Here is a 23,975-nt window from a genome sequence, read left to right on the forward strand (position 1 = left end):
TAAGTTCTATAAAGCTCAGCATCACTTACCCATTTGCACTCATCGTCATCAGCAGTCTTACAGTCTCAGTGTATTATAGATTTATCTGTGACATATTGCACACATTAATAAGTACAAATAGAAGAAAAAAAAAAAAAAAAAAAAACATATTATACACATTTATATGCACATATATGCACATATACATATTTATATGCACAATTCACCATAAGAAGGTAACTGTGTTCAGTTTCACCTCTGAGATAAAAACCATTAAAATTGCATCACACTGAATCTCTGACTATAATAATTCAAACACATAACTATTAGTTTATATGAGGCATCTAGAGCCAGAGTGACATATGTGCCAAAAACTGAAATAGAAAGTAATAATTGCTATCAAAATATGTAAAAATCTATGGCTTTTACCACTACTTAGTTGAATAATTACATTATGAAATCACAATTGAATTACAATAGTATTAACAATAAAGAGGTGACATGTTTTCCCTTTGATATACTTTTGTAAAGTATATCACAACTACATCAAAACTGTATCTAACACAAACATTAAAAAGTCTTATTTTTTGGTGAACTTATCAACTTTGTGATGCAAAACTTAAACAACATACCAGAGAGTACTTCCTAAGATGAACAAAAATTAAGAGAAAGATAGAAGCTTAGAAAATCAAACTAGAAGAAACTATAACAAAAGAACAAATAAACGTTATGAAGATACAGGTACCGGTATGAAGGATAGCTATCACTCCAGCACGATATGAAGATTATGTAGAGGATTCAACTCGGATTGGTTCTTTATCCTATTGAGGGGTCCATTCTGACTTCTGCGCTCTCTCTCATCACAGTGGGAAGACAAAGCAATATGTAAAAATAGTAACTATAGCCACACAGTCACTTACATCACTCTGCCTCTTAGTGCCTCATATACAAGTCCCTTTCCTGACATCTGTGGATTCTATAATACTTTTGTAATTCGGAACAGAACATGCCATTTAAGGTACCTCTGTGTGTGTGTGTGTGTGTGTGTGTGTGTGTGTGTGTGTGTGTGTGTGTGTGTGTGTGTGTGTGTGTGTGTGTGTGTGTGTGTGTGTGTGTGTGTGTGTGTGTGTGTGTGTGTGTGTGTGTGTGTGTGTGTGAGAGAGAGAGAGAGAGAGAGAGAGAGAGAGAGAGAGAGAGAGAGAGAGAGAGAGAGAGAGAGAGAGAGAGAGAGAGAGAGAGAGAGAGAGAGAGAGAGAGAGAGAGAGAGAGAGAGAGAGAGAGAGAGAGAGAGAGATGCATCATCTCATTTATTGATCCTAGATTTTGAAATTTTCTGGGGATCCCCATGGCTGAACTCTCACTAGCATCAGGAGACAAGCCAAGTATATGACAAATGAACAAACTCAGAAAAAAATATAACATGACTTGAAAACTAGAACGAAACACTGGTCAATTTGAGACTTGACAGAAAACACCAACCACACACACACACACTCACACACATTCAGTCCAAATCATCATAGCTAGTGCGAGGTCTCTTTGGCTCAGGTCCCATCACCTCTTCTTCCTCCAGTTCCTCCAGTTCCTCCAACGAGAGCACAGCTTGATTCCGATCCAGGCCCAGTGGGTGACTCGTCCTTGGGGGTGTGGAGGCAGGCAGAGCAGATGGAATGGGATGGAGGTATAGCATTATGAATGAGAGAGAGAGAGAGAGAGAGAGAGAGAGAGAGAGAGAGAGAGAGAGAGAGAGAGAGAGAGAGAGAGAGAGAGAGAGAGAGAGAGAGAGAGAGAGAGAATTTGTAATTAAGATCACAAAAATTGCATGCAAAACTTACTCATCTATGCCTCTTATGTAATCAGATGTATATATTCATTGATGGAATTTGCAACAGAGATCACTGGTGATAGACTCTGTGTCCCAGTGTTAGTCTTGTCACATTTCCCTGACAAAGTGATACGCCCACTGCCACCACAGCAGCAGCGAATGATCAAGGGCATGACACAGCACATCATGCATAATTAAAACTGTAGTAAATACCAAAGCATGAGCAAGGTTTCAACATTTTAATCCATCCTCAAGTATGCCAAAAGTAAAACAATAACAATATGTACAATCATTCTACTAAGCTCTTTCTCTAGACCATCAAAAGCAATTCATGCAAAAACACAACAAAGCTACATACAGTATTTGGTGTTTTCTGTATGTATGTACCTCCTCACTTGTCATGGGAATGAAATCTACATCAAAGCATACAACAAAAGGGAATGAAACGAAAGCAAACAGATTCACAGAGCTACATATAGTACTTGGTGTTTTATGTATGTACTTCCTCACTTGTTATGGAAATAAAATCTTCATCAGAGCATACAACAAAAGGGGGGATGAAATGAAAGCAAATAGATTCACAAAGCTACATACAGTAATTGGTATTCTATGTATGTATGTATGTATGTAGTCACTCTCACTTGTTATGGGAATAAAATCTTCATCAAAGCATAAGGATACAACAAAAGGGGATGAAACCAAGGCAAACAGATTCACAGAGCTACACAAAGTAATTGGTGCTTTATGTATGTACTTCCTCACTTGTTATGGGAATCAAATCTTCATCAAAGCATACAACAAAAGGGGATGAAACCTAAGCAAACACATAAAAAGCCCACCAAACACTATCCCCAACCAAGCCAAACAGATTAAAAACACATATTCTTCACATGGTTCTATCTTGCCCTGCTTCTTATCATAATAAGCAGAAAATTCTTATATGATTTGTTTATATCTAAGCATGAAATTGTAAAAATGCATAAATGTTTGTAAGACCTTCATGTTGGGTTCACTTTGAAAATATACATATAAGACACAGGTAATAGATTCAGGCAATGAGATACATGCTGGTGAAGCCTTGCAACCTTTGACCACTACACAGGCACCCCAACCAATGTACAGAAATAAAGGGAAAAAAAATGTCATTCTCATATACAACACATCAATGCAAAGGATAACAAACAATGAAATGCTAAATGAAGCCACATGAAATACAAGTCACATAACTACCTAATTGTTTTCCACTCCTTCCTTCCCTCAGAAAATTTCAAGTCTTTTGTATTTACAAGTAGACATCTCACCACCTACTCTCTACAATATCAGAAGCACAAGCAAGTCCTGTCCCTTCAAGCCCACATAGACATATTCTTTTAGCCAGTACTAATAATACACTGAATGTTTTTTTGTCTCCAGTGTTATCACAGCACTTGAGAGAGAGAGAGAGAGAGAGAGAGAGAGAGAGAGAGAGAGAGAGAGAGAGAGAGAGAGAGAGAGAGAGAGAGAGAGAGAGAGAGAGAGAGAGAGAGAGAGAGAGAGAGAGAGAGAGATAACACATAGATGGCAAGACAGACATAATTGATGAAATAAAGGCACATGAAAAAAAATCTATACAAAAACACAAGAAATATGAAAAAATAGATAACATCAACAAATAACCAGACAAAAATACATGAGTAAATAATCAAATAAATCAAAGTCAAAGGGTCTCAATAAGGAGGGGAAGCATTATACTCACAAGTCAGAGTGATGTTCCCTGTTCCTGAGAGAGCATGCGGCGAGGACCTCATCCAGGGCGGTGGTGAGGCTGCGCGCATTGAGCTGCGTGAAGCACATGGGCGGTGTGATGGTGATGACATTGTGGCCCGGACCCTGCACCTGGAGGAGGGTGTGGTGGTCCTCTTTCACCCTGTGGACACATAAAGGCATGTTATTGAAAGGCAGTGATGCAGATATATCAGTTCAAGAGTGTGTGATACATAGGCTGGAAGTAAAATCTGACATGTAAACAACAGTAAAACCACCATTAACATACATTCAGTTTATGATTACAAGAATTTTTTTTGTTTGTCATGTAAAATTAACTACAAAAAATGCAAATGTCATCTTAACAATTTGAGAGATATTTATTATAGAAAATATTAAATCTACAATTGATGGCTATCATGTATAAACCAACAAACTAAAACAGTTCTTACAAGAATATGATTCTTTGTACAGCAAGATTCATCTGTGCATATACAATGAACTCTCTGACTGGCTTCAACTGGCTTCACCATGGCCTTGCTCTTAAGACCACCACAACCAAGAAGATCACAGCAGGACAAAACCATATTGAGAACAGACAGAGACAGGGAACAGACTTGCTGCATCTCTCCACACACACACACACACACACACGGCCCGGTAGCTCAGTGGTTAGAGCGCTGGCTTCACAAGCCAGATGACCGGGGTTCGATTCCCCGGCCGGGTGGAGATATTTGGGTGTGTCTCCTTTCACGTAGCCCTGTTCACCTAGCAGTGAGTAGGTACGGGATGTAAATCGAGGAGTTGTGACCTTGTTGTCCCGGTGTGTGGCGTGTGCCTGGTCTCAGACCTATCCCAAGATCGGAAATAATGAGCTCTGAGCTCGTTCCATAGGGTAACGTCTGGCTGTCTCGTCAGAGACTGCAGCAGATCAAACAGTGAATTACACATTGACATACTGCAACATAAAGAGGGATGGGTGGATGCTATCTACCTGGACTTGAGAGAGGCCTTTGATAAAGTACCACACAATAGACTGATGTGGAAACTAAAGATGACTGGAGGAGTAAATGATAAACTAGCAAAATGGATGGAAAATTACTTAATGGGAAGAGAAATGAGAACAGTGGTGAGAGGAAAAAAGTCCGAGTGGAAGAAGGTAACCAGTGGAGTTCCACAAGGGTCAGTGCTGGGTCTCATCATGTTTTTGATTTATGTTAATGATATGCCAGTAGGAATTGACAGTTATATGAACATGTTTGCGGACGATACTAAAATTATGAGGAGAGTAAAGAATGTGGAAGATTGTAACAAGTTACAGGAAGATCTTGATAAAATATATGAGTGGAGTAGAGTGGCAGATGGAATTTAATATAGACAAGACCCATGTTATGAAAATGGGAAGAAGTAGATACAGACCAAACTGCGATTACAGACTGGGTGATGAGAAAATTAAAGAGACCAATGAGGAGAAAGACTTAGGAGTAACCATGCAAAACACTTTGTCACCGGAGAAACACATTAACAAGATTTTTTGGAAAACATACAACATGCTTCAAAATATTGGCCTTGCATTCCACTACCTAGATGAAGGAATGATGAAGACGATATTATGTACCTTAATAAGACCCCAGCTAGAATATGCAGCATGTGTCTGGTCACCGCACATGAAGAAAAATGTGAAGAAGGTAGAAAGGGTACAAAGGCTGGCAACAAGGATGGTACCAGGACTCAGGGAGTTAGACTATGAGGAAAGACTGAGGAAGCTGGGGCTGACCACATTAGAAGAGAGAAGAACAAGAGGAGACATGATAACTATGTATAAATTGGTGAACAAGATTGACATACTGGATAGAGAGTTGATAAAGGTGACCACAAGTAATTATCTCCGAGGACATGGAAAAAAGCTAATAAAGGACATCTGTCTAAATGACGTGAGAAAATACAGTTTCCCTCATCGTAGCATTGATAAGTGGAATAAACTGAGCAGTCATGTTGTTGACGCAGTGTTTGTCAATCAGATGAAAGAGAGATATGACAGGAATGGACAAGGAGACAGGACACAGAGAGCTTAGCTTGGGCCCTGTAATACACAAATAGGTAAATACACACACACACACACACTGTGATTACAGAGAGTGAAATGGTTAAGACTTTGAGGGAAAATGAGTATGTGGTGAGAGATATTGCTGAAAAGAAAAAATGCGTGATCATAACAGGTTTGAGAGAGGAAACTAACAGGAACTGGCAAGATAGGAGGGATAAGGAAAATGACAGGATTAAAATTTTACTGAATAAGATCTCCGAGGAGGAAGAATGCCTATATGCTGAGGTAGAGGAAAGTGTGAGACTAGGAGCTTTTGAAGAAGGCAAGAGTAGACCATTAAAATTGAAATTAAAGTCTCAGGTGGCAGCCGAGGCCTTGCTGAGGAGGGCCTGGAAACTTAAAGACTACGAGGAAACCAAAACAATTTACATAAGAAGAAATATGACACAGGAGGAAAGAATGAAAATGAAAGAGCTTGTAACTGAAGTGAGAGAGAAGAATGAGGAAAGAACCGAGGAGAAAAGGACCAAGTTTTTTGGGGGGATGAGAAATGGGAGGCTGAAGAAGTGGTGGATAAAACAGACGGAATAGACAGTACACTGACTGAAACATGGAAGAAAGAGATTAGGAATGGAATTCAAGTGACATACACGAATATAGATGGATTTCTGTCTAAAAGGCTAGAATGTATGGATTACCTAAAAAACAGTGAACCGGACATAATGTGTGGTGGAAACAAAGTTAAGGCCCAAAATAAAGCTAGATTGGTTTGATGTAAAACACTACAAAGTATGGAGAAATGATAGAAAGAATAAAGGAGGTGGTGGTATAATGGTTTTTACTAAGAAAGATCTGATAGTGAGGAAGGTGAACTTTAGGAAGGAAAATGAGGAAGTGATAAGTATGCTTATAACAAATGGTAAGAGGGACATTAATATTATAACAGTATACATACCACCCAGAACCAGTGCTTGGAATTATGAACAGTATCAAATGGTGATGAGAAATACTCTAAACAGAATGAAACAGGAACTCACCAGAAAGGATAGAGTGATGATAGTCAGGGACTTTAATTGTAAGGAAATAGTGTGGGAAGACTACGAAGTGGTGAATGGTTGTGAGTGGGCAAAGGAATTGTTAAACGTAGCAACAAATAACTTGATGACACAGTGGGTGAGATCACCAACAAGGTGCAGGGGACAAGATGTTGCAGCAAGGTTGGATTTGGTATTTACCAGGGGCATCTCCCTAAAAGAGGAAATTGAACATGAATGTCCCTTGGGGAAAAGCGACCATGATGTCCTAAGACTTGAGCTGGATACGGAATTAAGAATGGAAAAGAGTGTGGAGTACAGGGAGGAAAAAATCAAATTATGTCAGGGCAAATTATAACCATATAAGAGAGTTCTTTAATGAAATTGACTGGTCTGTGGTATACCAGGAAGGGGATATGCAATTGAAATATGATAAATTTATGGATTTATATAACTCTGCTGTGAAGAAGTTTGTGCCATATCACAGAAAGAGGACTTTAAATAATAAACAGTGGTTTAATAGAAATTGTGAAGAAGCAAAAAAGAACAAAGAAAAGGCATGGAAGAAACTTAAGAAAACAAATCAAGAGAAGTCTGATGTGGAAAGAATGATTATCAAGAGAAGACATACAAAACAGCAAGGAATAGATATGTTGAAGTAAAGAGAACAGCACAAAAGGAATATGAACAGAGAGTGGTGGAAAACTGTGATAGTGACCCTAAAATGTTTTACAAATTCATAAATGGAAAACTAAATAAAAGGGAGGCAATAGAAAAAGTAAAAGTTGGGGAAGAAGTATATAAGGATGCTAGAGATATAGCTGAAATTTTGAACGACAACTTTTGCAAAGTGTTTACAAAGGAGGAGCATTTTACAGGAGAAAGGCCTACGGAAATAAAGCAAATGCAGGACATCATGGTTACTAAAGAAGATATAAGGAAAATTATAAGCAATTTGGATATTAATAAATCAATGGGGCCTGATGGCATATCTGGGAGGTTGCTGAAAGAATGTAAAGATCAATTGTTGAACCCCATATTTGATATTGTGGAAACCTCCATACGAACAGGAATAGTCCCGAAAGAGTGGAAAAGAGCTGACATTGTGCCTATATATAAGAATGGTAGTAGAATGGAACCGTTAAATTACAGACCAGTATCGTTGACTAGTATATTGTGCAAGGTATGTGAAGAAGTAATTAAAGCTAAGTGGAGTGAGTATCTAGAAAGTGAAAACATTCTGAGTGAAAGGCAGTTTGGTTTCAGAAAAGGAAGATCGTGTATCCAATTTATTATGTTTTTATTCAAGAGTTACTGACATACTACAACATAGGGAGGATGGGTGGATGCTATTTACCTGGACTTGAGAAAGGCCTTTGATAAAGTGCCACACAATAGACTGATGTGGAAACTAAAGAAGATTGGAGGAGTAAATGATAAACTAGCAAAATGGATGGAAAATTACTTAGTGGGAAGAGAAATGCGAACAGTGGTGAAAGGAAAGAAGTCCGAGTGGAAGAAGGTAACCAGTGGAGTTCCACAAGGGTCAGTGCTTGGTCCCATCATGTTTTTGATTTATGTTAATGATATGCCAGTAGGAATTGACAGTTACATGAATATGTTCATGGACAATACTAAAATTATGAGGAGAGTAAAGAATGTGGAAGATTGTAACAAGTTACAGGAAGATCTTGATAAAATATATGAGTGGAGTAAAGAGTGGCAGATGGAATTTAATATAAACAAGAGCCATGTTACGAAAATGGGAAGTAGATACAGACCAAACAGGGATTACAGGCTGGGTGTTGAGAAAAGTGAAGAGACCAATGAGGAGAAAGACTTAGGAGTAACTGTGCAAAACACTTTGTCACCGGAGAAACACATTAACAAGATATTTTGGAAAAAATATAACATGCTTCAAAATATTGGTCTTGCATTCCACTACCTAGATGAAGGAATGATGAAGAAGATATTATGCACCTTAATAAGACCCCAGTTAGAATATGCAGCTTGCGTCTGGTCATCGCACATGAAGAAAAATGTGAAGAAGGTGGAAAGGGTACAGAGGCTGGCAACAAGGATGGTACCAGGACTCAGGAGTTAGACTATGAGGAAAGACTGAGGAAATGGGGCTGACCACATTAGAAGAGAGAAGAACAAGGGGAGACATGATAACTATGTATAAATTGGTGAACAAGATTGACATATTGGACAGAGAATTGATAAAGGTGACCACAAGTAATCATCTCCGAGGACATGGAAAAAAACTAATAAAAGACATCTGTCTAAATGACGTGAGAAAGTACAGTTTCCCACATCGTAATATTGATAAGTGGAATAAACTGAGCAGTGATGTCATTGACGCAGTGTGTGTCAATCAGATGAAAGAGAGATATGACAGGAGTGGACAAGGAGACAGGACACAGAGAGCTTTGTTCGGGCCCTGTAATACACAAATAGGTAAATACAAATAGGTAGATACACACACACTCAGGTAAATGAACAAAGTGCTTACGTCACACAACACTCACCTATGAACAATGGTCTGTGCAAGTTCCCTGGCCGGCTTGCGAGAGGCCTTGTCCTGCACAATGTCAAGAGCAAGGCAGAGTCCCATGCCCCTCACATCCCCAACACACTCATGTTTTGCCTTGAGTAACTGCAAATTCTCCAGGAGTGTCTTTCCTACTGCCTTGGCACTCTGTACTAGCTTCTCATTTTCTATCACATCCAGCACAGCCATGCCCACCGCACATGCCACAGGGTTGCCGCCAAACTGTGTGTGTATGTGGTTGGGGAAACAAAGGAATGTTGGTGGAAATGACTGTAGTAATTGTCACCTTACCTCCCCAAACACACACAAAAATGAATATGAAAAGGCTACACTAAAATTCAATATTCCAAGAGAAGAGTTCAAGAAAATAAGATTCAACTCTGTAACACGATCAATCAAGGTCAACATAAGCACACACCATTATGAACAAAATGGAGCAATGAGTGAGCAAAATGTTCCCTATTTCATTCAAAGACATTAACAAAAACCCAAGAAGAGAATGCATAACACTGAACTCTCTATACAAATAAGGGATACACACAAAATAAACACTAATTCATCAAAATCTAGACCAAGACTCACAGTGGAGTAATATTCCCCTAAGGACTCTGAAATTTCCCTAGTAGTGATGACAGCTGCCATGGGGTAGCCATTACCGAGGGGCTTGCCTGTGGTCACAATGTCCGGCACGACACCATAGTGCTGCAAGGCCAAGAAGAGAGGTGAATGTCAGAGAAATAGAGAGGAAGGGGAGAAAGAAAGATAACTAGTGAGTATAAGATGATGAAGATTAGGAGGGGATCAGTGGAAGGAGATATTGTACATGATAAATAATATACAGGCAACCCCCACTTAACGAATGGGTTACGTTCCTAAAAAAAATTTCATTGCGTGAATTTTCGTTTTGCGAACCAATTATAGCAAGTTTGACCCCTGACTTGAACTTTCATTGAAAGTAAACAAAGCAAGAGTGTATCATAGAACAGTAAAGGGTTTAATGAAAGTAAAAATAATGAAGTCAAACATTTAAGCAGTTTAATTTAAGACTAAGTCATTATAATGTACACTAATGTATGTAAGTATAGTAAGTCCACATTATACAGTACATATGCGTTCCTGGAAACCTTACTGCAAATTGAAATTACAAATATACCGAACCCATTATAACATGTAATAATAGGGAATGCGTTCCAGCATGTCAAAACTCACCCCTACAGAAATTAAAATACATGAAAATACTCATATATATATATATATATATATATATATATATATATATATATATATATATATATATATATATATATATAAAAAAAGTAAAGTACTGCACAAAAGAAATAAACAGAAAATGTTTTTATTTACCTTTCATTCGCCATGTATTCTATCGGATAATGTCCTTCCCGAGGCTAAGGGACAATAGATTTCAGCCCTTACTCATCTTCCGCTGAGTGGGCAGACGAGGATAAGATGTCATCATCTGCACTGTCGGAAGCAGATGTGGAAGGACCAGCTGTAGCAGGGTCAGCACATTTCACTGGTTTGAAGAAAGAGGATATGGAGGAAGGGCCAGCTGTAGAACTGTTGGCAGGTGTGACAGGGACGGCATTTCTGACTGGCTTGAAGAATGAATAGATGGAGAACTGTTTGGTTTTTCTTGTTTTTTCGTCATAGATTTCTTGATAAATCTTGACACTTTTCTCTACGTCATGAGCCACTTTGCTACTCCTGGCAGGATTTGGGTCACGTTCCTTCAGGGTTTCCAGAGCTTTTTCAATACCACCGAGACATTCTCTAAGAGTTTTGATGTCCAGGCCACGCACAGGTTCTTTTCCTCGTCTCTCTCTTTTTCTGCATCCTGTGATGCCTTGTCATTTGAGAGAGCTTCAGCAAGGCTTTCCAAAAGATCTTGAACATCATCATCATCAATTTCATCGAAGCCAGCCCTATGGCACAGATTTATTATGTCATTTCTGATCGCACTGATGTCGTCTTCAGCGAACCATGGGAAGTCATGCGTGCATTCTGGCCATACTGGTTGCAGGGTGTTTTGGTGGCATGTTGAGCGAAGGAAGATGAGCTGCTGCTGGATGCTGATATTGTTTTGAACTACTAGAGCCAGGAAGGGTAGGGGAGTGAGTGGCGTGTGTTTTGTCCACGAGGCGCTGGTGTACACTTAACCCTCGGCTATCGCGCCCAATTGGGGCTGAAATAGCCGTGCCATAGCCAAAAACACGATAGCCGAATTGATCTTGGCGGGAAGGCGATTTTGGCCAATGAGCGCTCAGATATTCCATGACGTCATGGCGGGGCACGCGATAGCAGGCATCTGAGGTCGTGATAATTAAATTTTAGCAGCTTTTCATGGGTGCGCGATAGCAATAAAACACGATAGCTGAAGTTGCGATAGCTGAGGGTTGACTGTATTCAAAAGCCTGTTGGCTTGCGTAATACGGCGGGATTTTCAAACTTAGGAAAAAACTACCTGGATAAAATTTTGTTAAAGTGAGTTTGATGTTCGTTATATGAGCAGATGGAAGTAAAAGGAAACGTTCATTGTAGCGAAATTTGTTGTGTGAACATTCGCTAATCGGGGGTTGCCTGTATAACGATATAAACGCAGAGGAGATAACAACATACTACATATAGTGATATAAAACTAGAGGAAAAACTAATCAAGGAAGCTAAACTAAATAAGACATATATTTACCTAGGCAATAAGTAAATTCATAAAAGTGCATTCTTCAGACAAAATTAAATGTATGAAAATGTAGTGACAAAAATACATGCAAACTTTAAAAAAACAGTAAGAAATACTAGGACAGAAGTACAGTGGATACTCAATACTTGAACTTAATTTGTTCCAAATGGCTGTTCGAGTATTAAAAATTTGACCATTGATACCTATACATCAGATAATTCGTTCCAACCATTGCCAAACTCAAGTTTAGAAAAAAGCAGCGGTTTAATTTTGCAGTCGCCGCTAGCATTGGTGCACAAAAGCAGGGTTAGCCTGTCTTTCATGGGCTTGTGTCCTTACAAACACTCCTCTTCCTTTGTTATATAGGTCTTGTTTGGTAGTTTTTTTTTTTTTTTAAACAGGACAGTTTCATCACAATTAAGGATCTGTTGTGGACTTAAGCACTCCTTATCCACAAATTTCTCAAATTCAGGCACAAATTTTTCAGCGGCAATTCTGTCACACTTGCGGCCTTGCCGTGCCTCACAACAGAATTCATTCCAGTTCTTTTCTTGAAATTCCCAAACCACCCCTTACTTGCTTTAAAATCATCATTGGAGTCAGATGTAGTATCCGAAATAAGATCACGATGCAGCAGCTTTGCCTTCACCCAAATTATGCCCTCTGACAGAAACACCAGCCATCTGCCTTTGGTTTATCCACACAATCAACAATTTATCCATTTCTTCCACTGCAGCAGGTCACTTAAATTGCCTTTTCACATCAATCGCCACATCAGCTTTTTTAATGAGGTCTTTCTTCTTCAGTATTGTGGCTACTGTAGATTTAGCCATACAATACTCGGCTCCAAGATCGGTTATCTTCTTCCTTTCTCATATTTATCAATTATCTCCTCTTTTTCTTTCAATGGTTGTCACTACATTCTTTCTTTTAGACTTATTCTCACCACTAACAAGCCTCTTTGGTGCCATTGTAAGCTTCTAAATGCAAAAAACTCCTGAGAGAAAGCGCAAGACAATATTATTCTTACAACAGCAGAGGATCAATTGGCTGTGGTGACCCAGTGGGGCATGTGGGGCGACAGGAAGGGACAGACCCTATGTTTACAGCCACGTGGATGGATGTTCAACTAATAGGTATTTTTTTTAGGATTTAGTCAAACATTTGCATTCAACTGTTGAAAAGTTTGACTATTTAGACATTTGAGTATCGAGTCTCCACTGTACAGCCCAAATCAACTCAAAGAAAGCAAAAGTAATATAAATAATAAATTAACAGAAAATAGAGAAAACTACAATCATAAGTGAAATCCAAGTGTAAAGAAGCAAGCATCTCAGCTCACCTCAAAGGCCCAGAAACACTCGCCTGTCCTCCCAAGAGCAGTCTGCACCTCGTCTGCAACACACACACCTCCCACCTCCCGAATCAGGCTGTCAGGGCAGTGGATGAAAAAATAGTCAGTACTGTATATACTGGGTACAAAAAATAGTCAGTGCTGTAGATACTGTCTATAGATTACTTCTTAACACCACCACTTATTTATTCTATGTAAGAGTGTCATTGTCCTATGCCAATGAAAAATAAAGAGAAAAAAGCCACCTGAAGTGCATTCTCTCCAGAAAATGGCAAAGGGACTATCCAAAGTAGGAGAATAACTCTTAATACAACTATCATCATCATCATATAACAAAACTAAAACTTCCTAATATTCAATTTATATCCAATGAATTGTTACTTTCTTAATAAGACTAACACTGCACCAGCACCCAAGAAGTCCAGCAAAGCACAGCCTCAGTCTTAAAACATCTCACTCACTCACTTGTACAAGAGGGAGAAGTAGTTTCTTGGGGGCACAATGACACCACAGTTGACAACCACACACTCAGTGAAGAGGCAGCTGATCTTGCGGTTGTTCTGTATGGCCTGCATCACCACACGCTCCGCATCCATAACATACTTCTCCGCTGCTGCTGCAAACATGGTACAAGGGACATTAACGTGATGCCTAAGGAAAGCCATATCAGAGTGAAGTGCTCCTAGGAAAGTGAAAGGGGAAGTAAAGTACTCTAAAATCTACTTTCACATATAGACAAACTCATGTTGCACAAACAAGTAATTTTCTTTTTAGTAAGCATAATGGCTTCCAAGAGTCATTAAGGCTTTTGGTGATAAACAAGATTAAGTAAATGAAAACAAAGGCAACAGATGAAGACTGTACATCTAACAGTGAATAACATGGAGTCACTAACATGGAGTCACTTTCAAGAGTCACATTTGCTAATTCCTTCTGTAAAAATCAAAGCAAAAAATAATATTAAATAAATAAACAAAAAACAAGAAATAGTGAACAGATGTGAATTTAATACTACATAAACAATCATCACAAGAAGCAATAACAGTACCAAAATATCTATCAAACGTCTTGGCACAACAGAAGAAAGGATGACAAAATTGCAAAAGAAGAAGCAGGATACCAATATATAAAAAAAATAAAACATTTAAAAAGTACATTGTAACACTAGCAAACAACTTATGCAATGACCTCAATAAAAAAAATAATTCATTAATAAAAAATTTTTTTTAAATCACATAAGAGAACAAGGACATACACAAACATGGCCTCTAAGCCTCAGTTATTAACTTGAGGAGCTTGTTCTTAGCAATGCAGTTTTTGTGTGGATAAAGTCTACACACGACTTTCAACACTACACTTCAACACTAAACTAAAACATTACCAAACAGTAGCCATAGAAGGAACACACATCATGTACACAACGGACCATCAAAGGCATCACAAGCTGCTCTCAATTCACAACACAACACAACACAACACACACACACACACACACACACACACACACACACACACACACACACACACAGTTTGAAAAAAAAATTGGATAAGTGTAGATATGGAGACAGGGCCACACGAGCATAAAGCCCAGGCCTTGTAAAACTACAACTAGGTAAATACAACTAGGTAACTACCCCCACACACACACACACACACACACACACACACACACACACACACACACACACACACACACACAGGGAAGTTATGTGAAATAATTATCAAAGAAAAATGGGTTAAATTTCTAGAAGAGGAGCAAGTCATATCGAACAGACAATTTGGGTTCAGGACAGGACGGTCAGGTGTATCAAACTTTTAAAGCTTCTCCTCCAGGGTTATTGCAGGGCTTGAAAACAGAGATGGATGGGTGGACACAGTATACCTGGACATTAAAAAGGCATTTGATAAAGTCCCTCACAGAAGATTTCTTTGGAAACTAGAAAACATAGGAGGAATGCATGGAACCTTGCTCGAATGGACAAGAGATTATTTGAAAGATAGAAAAATGAGAACTATGATCAGAGATACATACTCAACTTGGAGTAAAGTAACTAGTGGGGTGCCACAAGGGTCAGTGTTAGCTCCCATTATGTTTCAAGTTTATGTAAACGACATTCACATTGGGGTGAACAGCTATATGAATTTATTCGCTGATGATGCAAAGTTGCTAAAAGTTATCAAAACCAGAGAGGACTGTCTACTGCTACAGGAAGATTTAAACAAGATCTATGAATGGAGCAAGAAGTGGAAATTGGAGTTTAATGCCAAGAAATGTCACAAAATGGAACTAGGAAAGAGTAAGAGAAGACCAGTATGGAACTATCAGATGGGAGAGGAGCAAATAACGAAGACTAAAGAGGAAAAAGATCTTGGAGTGATCATACAAAAAAATCTGAGCCCTGATAAACACATAAACAAGATATTTGGACTATAATATAGGATGTTGACTAATATAAGAGTGGCATTTCATTACATGGATATGATGAAAAAAATCATCACAAGCATGATACGCCCAAGGCTGGAATATGTAGCAGTGGTATGGTTTCCGAGTTCTGAAAAAATATAAGAAAACTGGAAAGGATACAGAAGATTGCTACAAAGATGGTGCCAGAATTAAAGGACCTCACATACGAAGAACGACTGAAGGAAATGGGACTGCCAACTTTACAAGATAGAAGAGAACACGGGGACCTAATAACAATGTATAAGATAGTAAATTATATTGAAAAGATAGACAAAGAAGACCTGGTGATATTGGCAGAAGATGATGGAAGGACAAGAGGACATGAAAAGATCAGGATGAGGCAGTGTGTGAAGGATGTTGAAAAATACAGTTTTCCACACAGAACGGTGGAAAAATGGAATGCATTGGATAATGGAATTGTTGCAGCACATAGTGTGCATAACTTTAAAGAAAAATTTGATAAATGGAGATATGGAGACAGGACACTATGAGCCCTGCTCGAACCCTGTACAATACAACTAGGTAAATACACACACACCTGACCCTGAGGAGTCATTGCGGTGTGGTCCCCTGTAGGTGTCCGGGTAAGGTATCACATGAACAAAATCCTTCTTCCCCTGTGGCATTCTCTTGAACATTTTGGGACTTATATCTATGAGGTTGCCCAAGTTTCCATGGTATGCCCTGTAACAAAGTTGCATCTCAAATCATTAATCTCTCACACTGCATCCTGGTCATGCATTAGATCAGAGTGTGACAAATGAAAAAGAAACATATGCAGATGATTTCAAAAGTAATTTAAAAACATAAAGAAAAAAAAATTATAATATCTGTCTAGATCTGCAATAAATAAGTTAAACATAGTTACAAAAAGCATTTTATGCAAGTCTAAGGCATGAACACAAGGAATGAGTTATGCAAGACTAAAGCATGAACACAAGAAATGAGTTACCAGAACAGTCATGCTTTAAAAAATAAAAGGTCAGCATAAGGTTGAGAAATAAGATAGCTCACATATGTTGTTCTGTAAACTAACAACTGAGGGAAATCAAAGCAACATCAATTTCATTTTCTGTAAGTGAGGGAATACATGATAAAATCAGAACATGCATACTTTAATAAAGAATAATTAAAGCATAATAAGTGGAAACCTTACTTATACTGCCACAAAAAAATAACAACAGAGGGAAATCCAAAGCAATGAGCAACAATGTGTTCTATAAGTGGAGAAAAGAAATAAAAGCATAATAATTACAAATCACTTTGATGACTTGAACTTTACTGTAATCCAAGGAGGCACTTACTCATCAAACACGACGACATCCTTGTGGCCGGTGTGGGAGCGGGCTAGTCTGAGGGCCAGGTCATTGGCTTCTGACCTGCGCATCAAAGGTAAAACAGTCAACTTCATCACCCAAACAAACTGACCTACAACTGTCTCCCTTGCTGCTCTTGCACCACAGCAAAAGTATGGAGCTGAATTTACAGAAGTGACATAACTTTTTATAACAACTACACTCCATCAGATGGTTAAAAGTATGCATAATGGAAGAAAGAGGTGTACATCGCGTAATTAAAAACAAATACTATATTGCTTCTAAGGACAAGTATAGTAGAAGCTTGTTGAGATGACAATGGTCTGATCACAGTATGTTATCATTCATCATATGTACAATGCAAACTAGAGTAAGTGGTGTCTGTGTCCCACCACCACAACATAACAAACTCCTCCTCTACGCACTTACCCAGAGTTGACAAGATACACGACATTGAGGGTGTCTGGGAGGTGGCTGGTTAGTTCCTTAACATACTTAGAGAGTGAGTCGTTGATGAAACCTTGTGCTGTCACCAGAGTCGCCATCTGGTTCTTGCCTGCTGCCACCACCTGCGGATGACAATGGCCCACTGTGGAGAGATGAAAAACAGTGTAAGTTAAAAGCATGAGGATTACACAAAAAAATTCTATGAGATCCTATGTAAATGGGAATTATGACAAACAAGGATAAATCATACCATATCAATCACATTCCGTACAAAACCATTAGCATGAAGTGAAGCTCCAGGCCAGATGGTGTACTGAGCATGAAGAACAGAGAAGCCAGACCTATTTAACCAAGGAGTCAAACACCTTACTGAAGCTGCCAAAATATTATTTCCACCAGCTGGCTGGAGCTTATATTGAACAAAATTAAGAACAAAATATGTAGTTATCCTATATTTCAATACAAACTTACATGAATGGTGATTAGTAAGGTGTACTGACTGAGCCAATCACTTAAACTGCAACCATAACATCACCATTCAGACTATCATATTTGGCCATCAGTGTATTCATATGTACTGCAAACCATATACATGGGAAACAATGTACTGTATATCCATCACATGAACTAAGTACTGCATTGTCACTGTAGTCGCCAGTCGTGGTGCCTCACACTGTGATGTGAGGCTGCTGGCGATAGAGGATGCTAAGTAATAAGAGAATAGTTAATTATCATAACTTGTAGTATTACGGACATATGAACATTAGTAAATATAACAGTAAGTAACAGTAGTGAAGATGTACGGAGGTTAACTTAGATGCAGAAAGGTAGTGAGAGGGTTGTTTATGTGCAAAGACTGATGACGCTGTGCATAGGATAGATAAGGACACAGAGGATCGCTGCTGATTCTGCAGGGGATGAAGAAATAGGTCGCATGTGGTGTGCCCCAGCTGCCTCTGAAGGAGGCAGATTCTGTCTGGTCGTCAGTGAGAGAGGTGTTGCACTCCACCCTCTGATTTCTCCATACATCTTATTCTGTCCAACGCCAACCCTCATTGTCGTAAGTGTTATGTTGTAGTTCATTTGCTATTTGCTACTCAGCTGAGAATTATTGTTAAGTTAATTGCTATTACACTTTGAGTTACAATACACATATTATTGCCATCGTGTCATTGTTCATGATACTGATTTGTTCATGATTCATGTTACTTATCACTGTGTCAATGATTATGTATAAATAGGGCATTAAGAATTATCTGGTACATTATAATGTTTATATCGGTTATCCTTACGTTGCCTGTATGTTGTATTAAATAATCAATTATTATTATGATGGGTATATGTCTTACTTTGCATGTTTTTGTTTACATTTCAATATTCCTCATACTGGTGTCAATTTGATTGTCATGCAGGTTAACCGCATTAAAGCGAGTAAACGACTGGGTCGTTTTGTCATCCTGAATACTACATTCGCCCAGTGGCGATTACAGTCACTATTATCAACTCTGAGGTGTAGCAGAAAAAACTTATCCAAATATGAATTTGATCCTATATTACCAAGTTTTAGTATTCAATCACTACATACACATGTTGATAAAATGCAGCAATACTGAAGTGAAAGACAATGAAACAGCTGATGAACCATCTGTTGCATTACAATGATGCTCCCAAAGTGCATAGGTATTTGTTGATTGAATTGCTGATAACTCTACAAATAAAGGACAACTAACTACAGATCAAGGAAAAGTACTGTACCATATATTGTCACATTATGTGAGCAAGACATGTCATGTGCCCAACAAATAACAAATGGACACTTAGAAGAGTAGCAAAATGGCAATCTGAGGATAGTTAAATGGCAGACAAAACCTTAAAATCAGTAAAGAAAAATAACAATGAAACAGTTTTACTACATTGTTCTGAAATATTCACACGGCTGATACACAGTAAGTGGACAAAGTCTGGGCAAGCTTTTGTCATACAGTACTGATGATGATGACCACTTGCTATACTGCTGCACCCCTTCAACTGCACACCACAGACACAAACACTTACCATGCACCACATTAGAGACACAATCCAGGTACTGCACCCCCATGTTGTCTGTCATGTACTGTTTCTGGGCACGGACAATCTTGAGAGGACTGGGGATGAAGTGCTGGTTACTGTGGAGGAAGAAAGAAAGCAAATGTTGACTAGAATTTACACAGGGAAAATGAGAGCAAGCATGTACTGTGTTATGACATCTATGAAGCTAAAATATTCTACAAACTTTGTTAGTGCAAAGCCAATCAAACTAAATGAGTTAATACAAATTGAAAACAGGCCAAGAGCAACAAAAACTACGATTAAAAAAAAAACCCTACTGAGATGTTGCTTCCCAAACAGGACTAAAAGAGTTAGCCAAATGTATGGCATAAATGTCTTAAAATCTCCCTCTTAAATGAGTTCAGGTCATAGGAAGGCAGAAACATGGTAGCTGGCAGAGAATTTTAGTCTGCCTGAAGAAGGTATGAATAATTGAGAGTACCAGTTAATTCATGCATTAGAGAGGTGGACAGAATAGGGTGAGAGGAAGAAAGTCTTGTGCAACAAGGCCACAAGAGGAGGGAAGGTATGCTGTTAGCAAGATCAGAGCAGTTGGTATGAAAATGATAACAGAAGACAGAAAGAGATACAACATTCTGGCAGTGAGAAAATGAGGTTAAAGACAGTCAGTCTGAGGAGAGTTAATAAGATGAAAAACTTTTGATTCCATCTGGTCTAAAAAGACAGCAAGAACAAAACCCCTATACATGAGAAACATACTCCATTCATGGAGTATGTATAGAATTAGCAGTTGGAGGAGGATGAGAAGAACTGATAGAGACAACTCAGAATACCTAACTTCATAAAAATTTCTAGCAAGAGCTAAAATGTGAAGTTTCCAATTTAGATTATAAGTAAAGGACAGACTGAGGATATTCAGTGTAAAATAGGGGGAACAATTGAATGACAATGAAGAGGAGATAGTTGTCCAGAAGGTTGTGTCAAGTTGACAGATGGAAGAATTGAGTTTTTGAGGCATTGAATAAAAAAAACTTTACTCTGCCCCAATCAGAAACTTTAAAGAGATCAGAAATCATGCATTCTGTGGCATCCTTGTGGGATATATTAACTTCCTGAAGGATTGGTCATCTCTGAAAAGACATGGAAAGGTGTAGGGTGGTATCATTAGCACAGGAGTGGATAGGTTATGAAGTTTGGATTAGAAGATCATTAATGAAAATAAGAAGAAAGTGGGTGACAAGACAAAACCATGAGGAACACCACTGTTAATAGATTTAGGAGAAGAACAGTGGCCATCTACCACAGAAACAATAGAACAATCAGAAAGGAAACTTGAGACAAAGCTGCAAAGAGATGGATAGAAGGCCTAGGAGGACAGTTTGGAAGCTTCGTACCAGACTTTATAAAAGCTTTTCATATATCTAAGGCAATAGCAAAAGTGACTTTGAAATGTGGGAATTTATTTCTTTTTCAAATAATTGAATTAACAAAATAACTTTGGCATCAAATGAAAAATGTTCTGTATCCAAAGATACCATTAATGTGTTAGTGGGCTCCCATCACCACTCATTTGCCTCAGTTAAATGTTTTCACCATATCATTTACTCTCCTACTTTTACCATCTGTTGCTCATTCCGAATAGGTGTGTGTGTGTGTGTGTGTGTGTGTGTGTGTGTGTGTGTGTGTGTGTGTGTGTGTGTGTGTGTGTTTCACTGTTTGATCTGCTGCAGTCTCTGACGAGACAGCCGGACGTTACCCTACGGAACGAGCTCAGAGCTCATTATTTCCGATCTTCGGATAGGCCTGAGACCAGGCACACACAACACACCGGGACAACAAGGTCACAACACCTCGAATTACATCCCGTACCTACTCACTGCTAGGTGAACAGGGGCTACACATGAAAGGAGACACACCCAAATATCTCCACCCGGCCGGGGAATCGAACCCTGGTCCTCTGGCTTGTGAAGCCAGCGCTCTAACTGTGTGTGTGTGTGTGTGTGTGTGTGTGTGTGTGTGTGTGTGTGTGTGTGTGTGTGTGTGTGTGTGTGTGTGTGTGTGTGTGTGTGTGTGTAAGTCTGAATAATTGGTGGGTATAATTCTAGTTTCTGCCCAAACTCCCCCCTCCAGCCCCCAACAAGCTTGGGGACAGGTGGGAATGCGGGGTTTTGTGTGGGGTACATGAAATGCGTCGGAAATGCGTATTTTTTGTGTTCTTTTGTCCAATGACGTGCCACCACCTCTTAACGCCACAAGCTGCGCCAATGGGAATTTGCTATATGTATTCGAAGGCGGGGCACAGCTGGGCAGACAGGTGCACAGAGATCTGTGTGCGCAGTTGAGCTATGGCCACCAGTGACATTAGTTGTAAAGGTTGCGAATTTGATTACTGGGAAATCATCGCTCCTGCGATGCAAGTCAGTGTACAATCGAGAAGAGGACCAGCCAGGACCTTCATCCTTTCGTTAAGGTATTGTGAGGAGGGGTATTGGTAGAGGTAGGGCATATTGTGTGAAGCTATAAGAGAACCGTTGTGAGGGGAGGGAAGCTGCCCCAAAGCAAGGATACAGTAGGTTAAGTTTATGTTAGGGTTAGGTTAGTGTTGGGGGGTGATCCGGGGGGGGTGCAGCCCCCCTGGCTAGGTTTGGTTACGTTTATGTTAGGGTTAGGTTAGTGTTGCAGGGGGGGGTCCGGGAGGGTGCAGCCCCCTGGCTAGGTTAGGTTACGTTAGGTTAGGTTTATGTTAGGGTTAGGTTAGTGTTGTAGGGGGGCTCGGTTAGGTTACGTTAGGTTAGGTTTATGTTAGGGTTAGGTTAGTGTTGTAGGGGGGGTCGGTTAGGTTAGGTTACGTTAGGTTAGGTTTTTGTCCTTAGATTTTTTGGATCGCCATATCTCGCCTCTTTTGGCTCCCCCCCTAAAATCCCCGACTCCCCACGTGCCCCCAAGCTTGTTGGGGGTAAGGGGGGTAATAGAAAAGAATATGTAAGGAGTTGCTGTTCTATAGATTTACCGAATTACCGAAATTAGTAAAATTAGGAAATTTGTAATGAAAATTTCGTAGACTTTTAATGGGAATTTTTCCATTTTACGCAAAAAATACGCATTTCCGACGCATTTCATGTACCCCAACCAAAACCCCGCATTCCCACCTGTCCCCAAGCTTGTTGGGGGGTGGAAGGGGGAGTATGGGCAGAAACTAGAATTTTACCAATTGGTGAGGTGAGCGCATATGCGTGTATCACACACAAGACAGGAATTCAAAACACACACTACTCTTATAGGGAAAGAGCTGTCAATACATGAAACTAATACTAGGGACCTCGCAAGAGAATGACACATCTTGGAGAGGCAGCGTCCTTCACACGGGCACATCATCTCACCTCACTGTCACCAATAACCACCACATACCACTCACCACAAGTTACTCACCACATTACCCTTCCGTCCATCATGAGGGAGAAAGTCTGATGTTCCCAATTGAAAATTTCGTTGTGTCCATGTGTTAGGAATAATCTGGTCAATTAAGAATACTTTACAATAACAGATACATCACGATTCGTCCTTCACGTCAACAATTTTTCGGTTTCGGCTCCTCACTGTCTCCCATCTCGGCCTTCACTTCATCTATCTTCCTGTCACGGTGTCTGAGCTATTCTGAAATACAATTTAAAAATGTCTTATGTGTTTTTTTTAACATTTCATAAGAGTTGAAAGTTAGATAGTGTGTGGAAACTGCGAGCATTTACATAAGTCTAAATTCGTGTTTTGACAGGTCGTGTGTGTTGTCACGTACACATGACATTGTTCAAGAGAATCTAGTCAAACACTGAACAAATAAGATTTCACTGACATGAAAAAAGATAAATGAATGATGCGAATATTTACGGAAGAATGTAACCTCAATCGGCTGGTTGGCTGAGTTTGCAATCCACACTTGCCAAGGATTGCGTAATGCACCACAACTCCACAAGCAATGAGCGCCGAGCGAAGAGTGGCGAGCTGCATAGTTTGTGTGCTTATGTAAAACGCCCGGCGAGACATCACGCACCATGAAATGCAAATCTGAAAATGCTCACATATGTATAGTACATATGTAGTACATAATATGTAGTATTATGGTGGTGTCTTTTCTTGAAAGAGAGAGAGAGAGAGAGAGAGAGAGAGAGAGAGAGAGAGGCGAGGGATTAGCCTATTTGAGGGATTGACGCGTGTGGGTTGGCTTTACAAAGGCAGAGTACTGAATATGGCATAAGGCAAACACAATATTTATGAAGGATATCTATATTCTTATTAACGTACTCTCAAACTGAGACTTGTGTGCTTTATCAATCAAATCTAGCTACTTGAAATATTGATTTAACATTCAAAGTGAAGACAACTATTGAGGAATGAAAATATTTCACAGATACTTGCATGTGGCACCACTCACTCATGCATGTACCCAGAGCAGCAGCACATCATTATA

The 23,975-nt window shown here is 39.3% G+C and overlaps 1 protein-coding gene across 3 annotated transcripts; it reads right to left on the minus strand.

Annotated features, from left to right (window-relative positions):
- Positions 1 to 1,225: 1,225 nt before the first annotated feature.
- LOC123505038 (5-phosphohydroxy-L-lysine phospho-lyase-like) lies at positions 1,226 to 23,494 on the minus strand. Of its 3 annotated transcripts, none has more exons than XM_045256048.1 (12): positions 23,396 to 23,494; positions 22,940 to 23,164; positions 19,517 to 19,626; positions 17,444 to 17,603; positions 17,003 to 17,077; positions 16,237 to 16,382; positions 13,700 to 13,850; positions 13,223 to 13,310; positions 9,765 to 9,884; positions 9,160 to 9,404; positions 3,540 to 3,710; positions 1,226 to 1,616 (listed from the first exon to the last, which is right to left on the minus strand). In XM_045256048.1, exons 2-12 carry the CDS (start codon positions 22,960 to 22,962, stop codon positions 1,484 to 1,486), a joined length of 1,422 nt encoding a protein of 473 aa, XP_045111983.1. In that variant the 5' UTR covers positions 22,963 to 23,164; positions 23,396 to 23,494; the 3' UTR covers positions 1,226 to 1,483. The 3 variants fall into 3 exon arrangements, with proteins under 3 accessions (XP_045111983.1, XP_045111984.1, XP_045111985.1); XM_045256049.1 differs by having other exon boundaries at positions 1,227 to 1,616; positions 13,700 to 13,847; XM_045256050.1 differs by having other exon boundaries at positions 1,227 to 1,616; positions 22,926 to 23,164.
- Between the last annotated feature and the right edge of the window lie 481 nt (positions 23,495 to 23,975).

This window comes from Portunus trituberculatus, chromosome 17 (assembly GCF_017591435.1).
Source record: "Portunus trituberculatus isolate SZX2019 chromosome 17, ASM1759143v1, whole genome shotgun sequence".
NCBI lineage: Eukaryota > Metazoa > Arthropoda > Malacostraca > Decapoda > Portunidae > Portunus > Portunus trituberculatus.

Excerpts from the sequence above, each read along its gene's own strand:
- LOC123505038 (XM_045256048.1), bottom strand. The coding sequence starts at position 22,962 with ATGATGGACGGAAGGGTAATGTG. Across the intron at positions 16,383-17,002 it reads GATGTCGTCGTGTTTGATGA|GGCATACCATGGAAACTTGG; the intron begins GTAAGTGCCTCC and ends ACTTTGTTACAG. Across the intron at positions 13,851-16,236 it reads CAATGACTCCTCAGGGTCAG|CAGCAGCGGAGAAGTATGTT; the intron begins GTGTGTGTGTAT and ends CCATGTTTGCAG.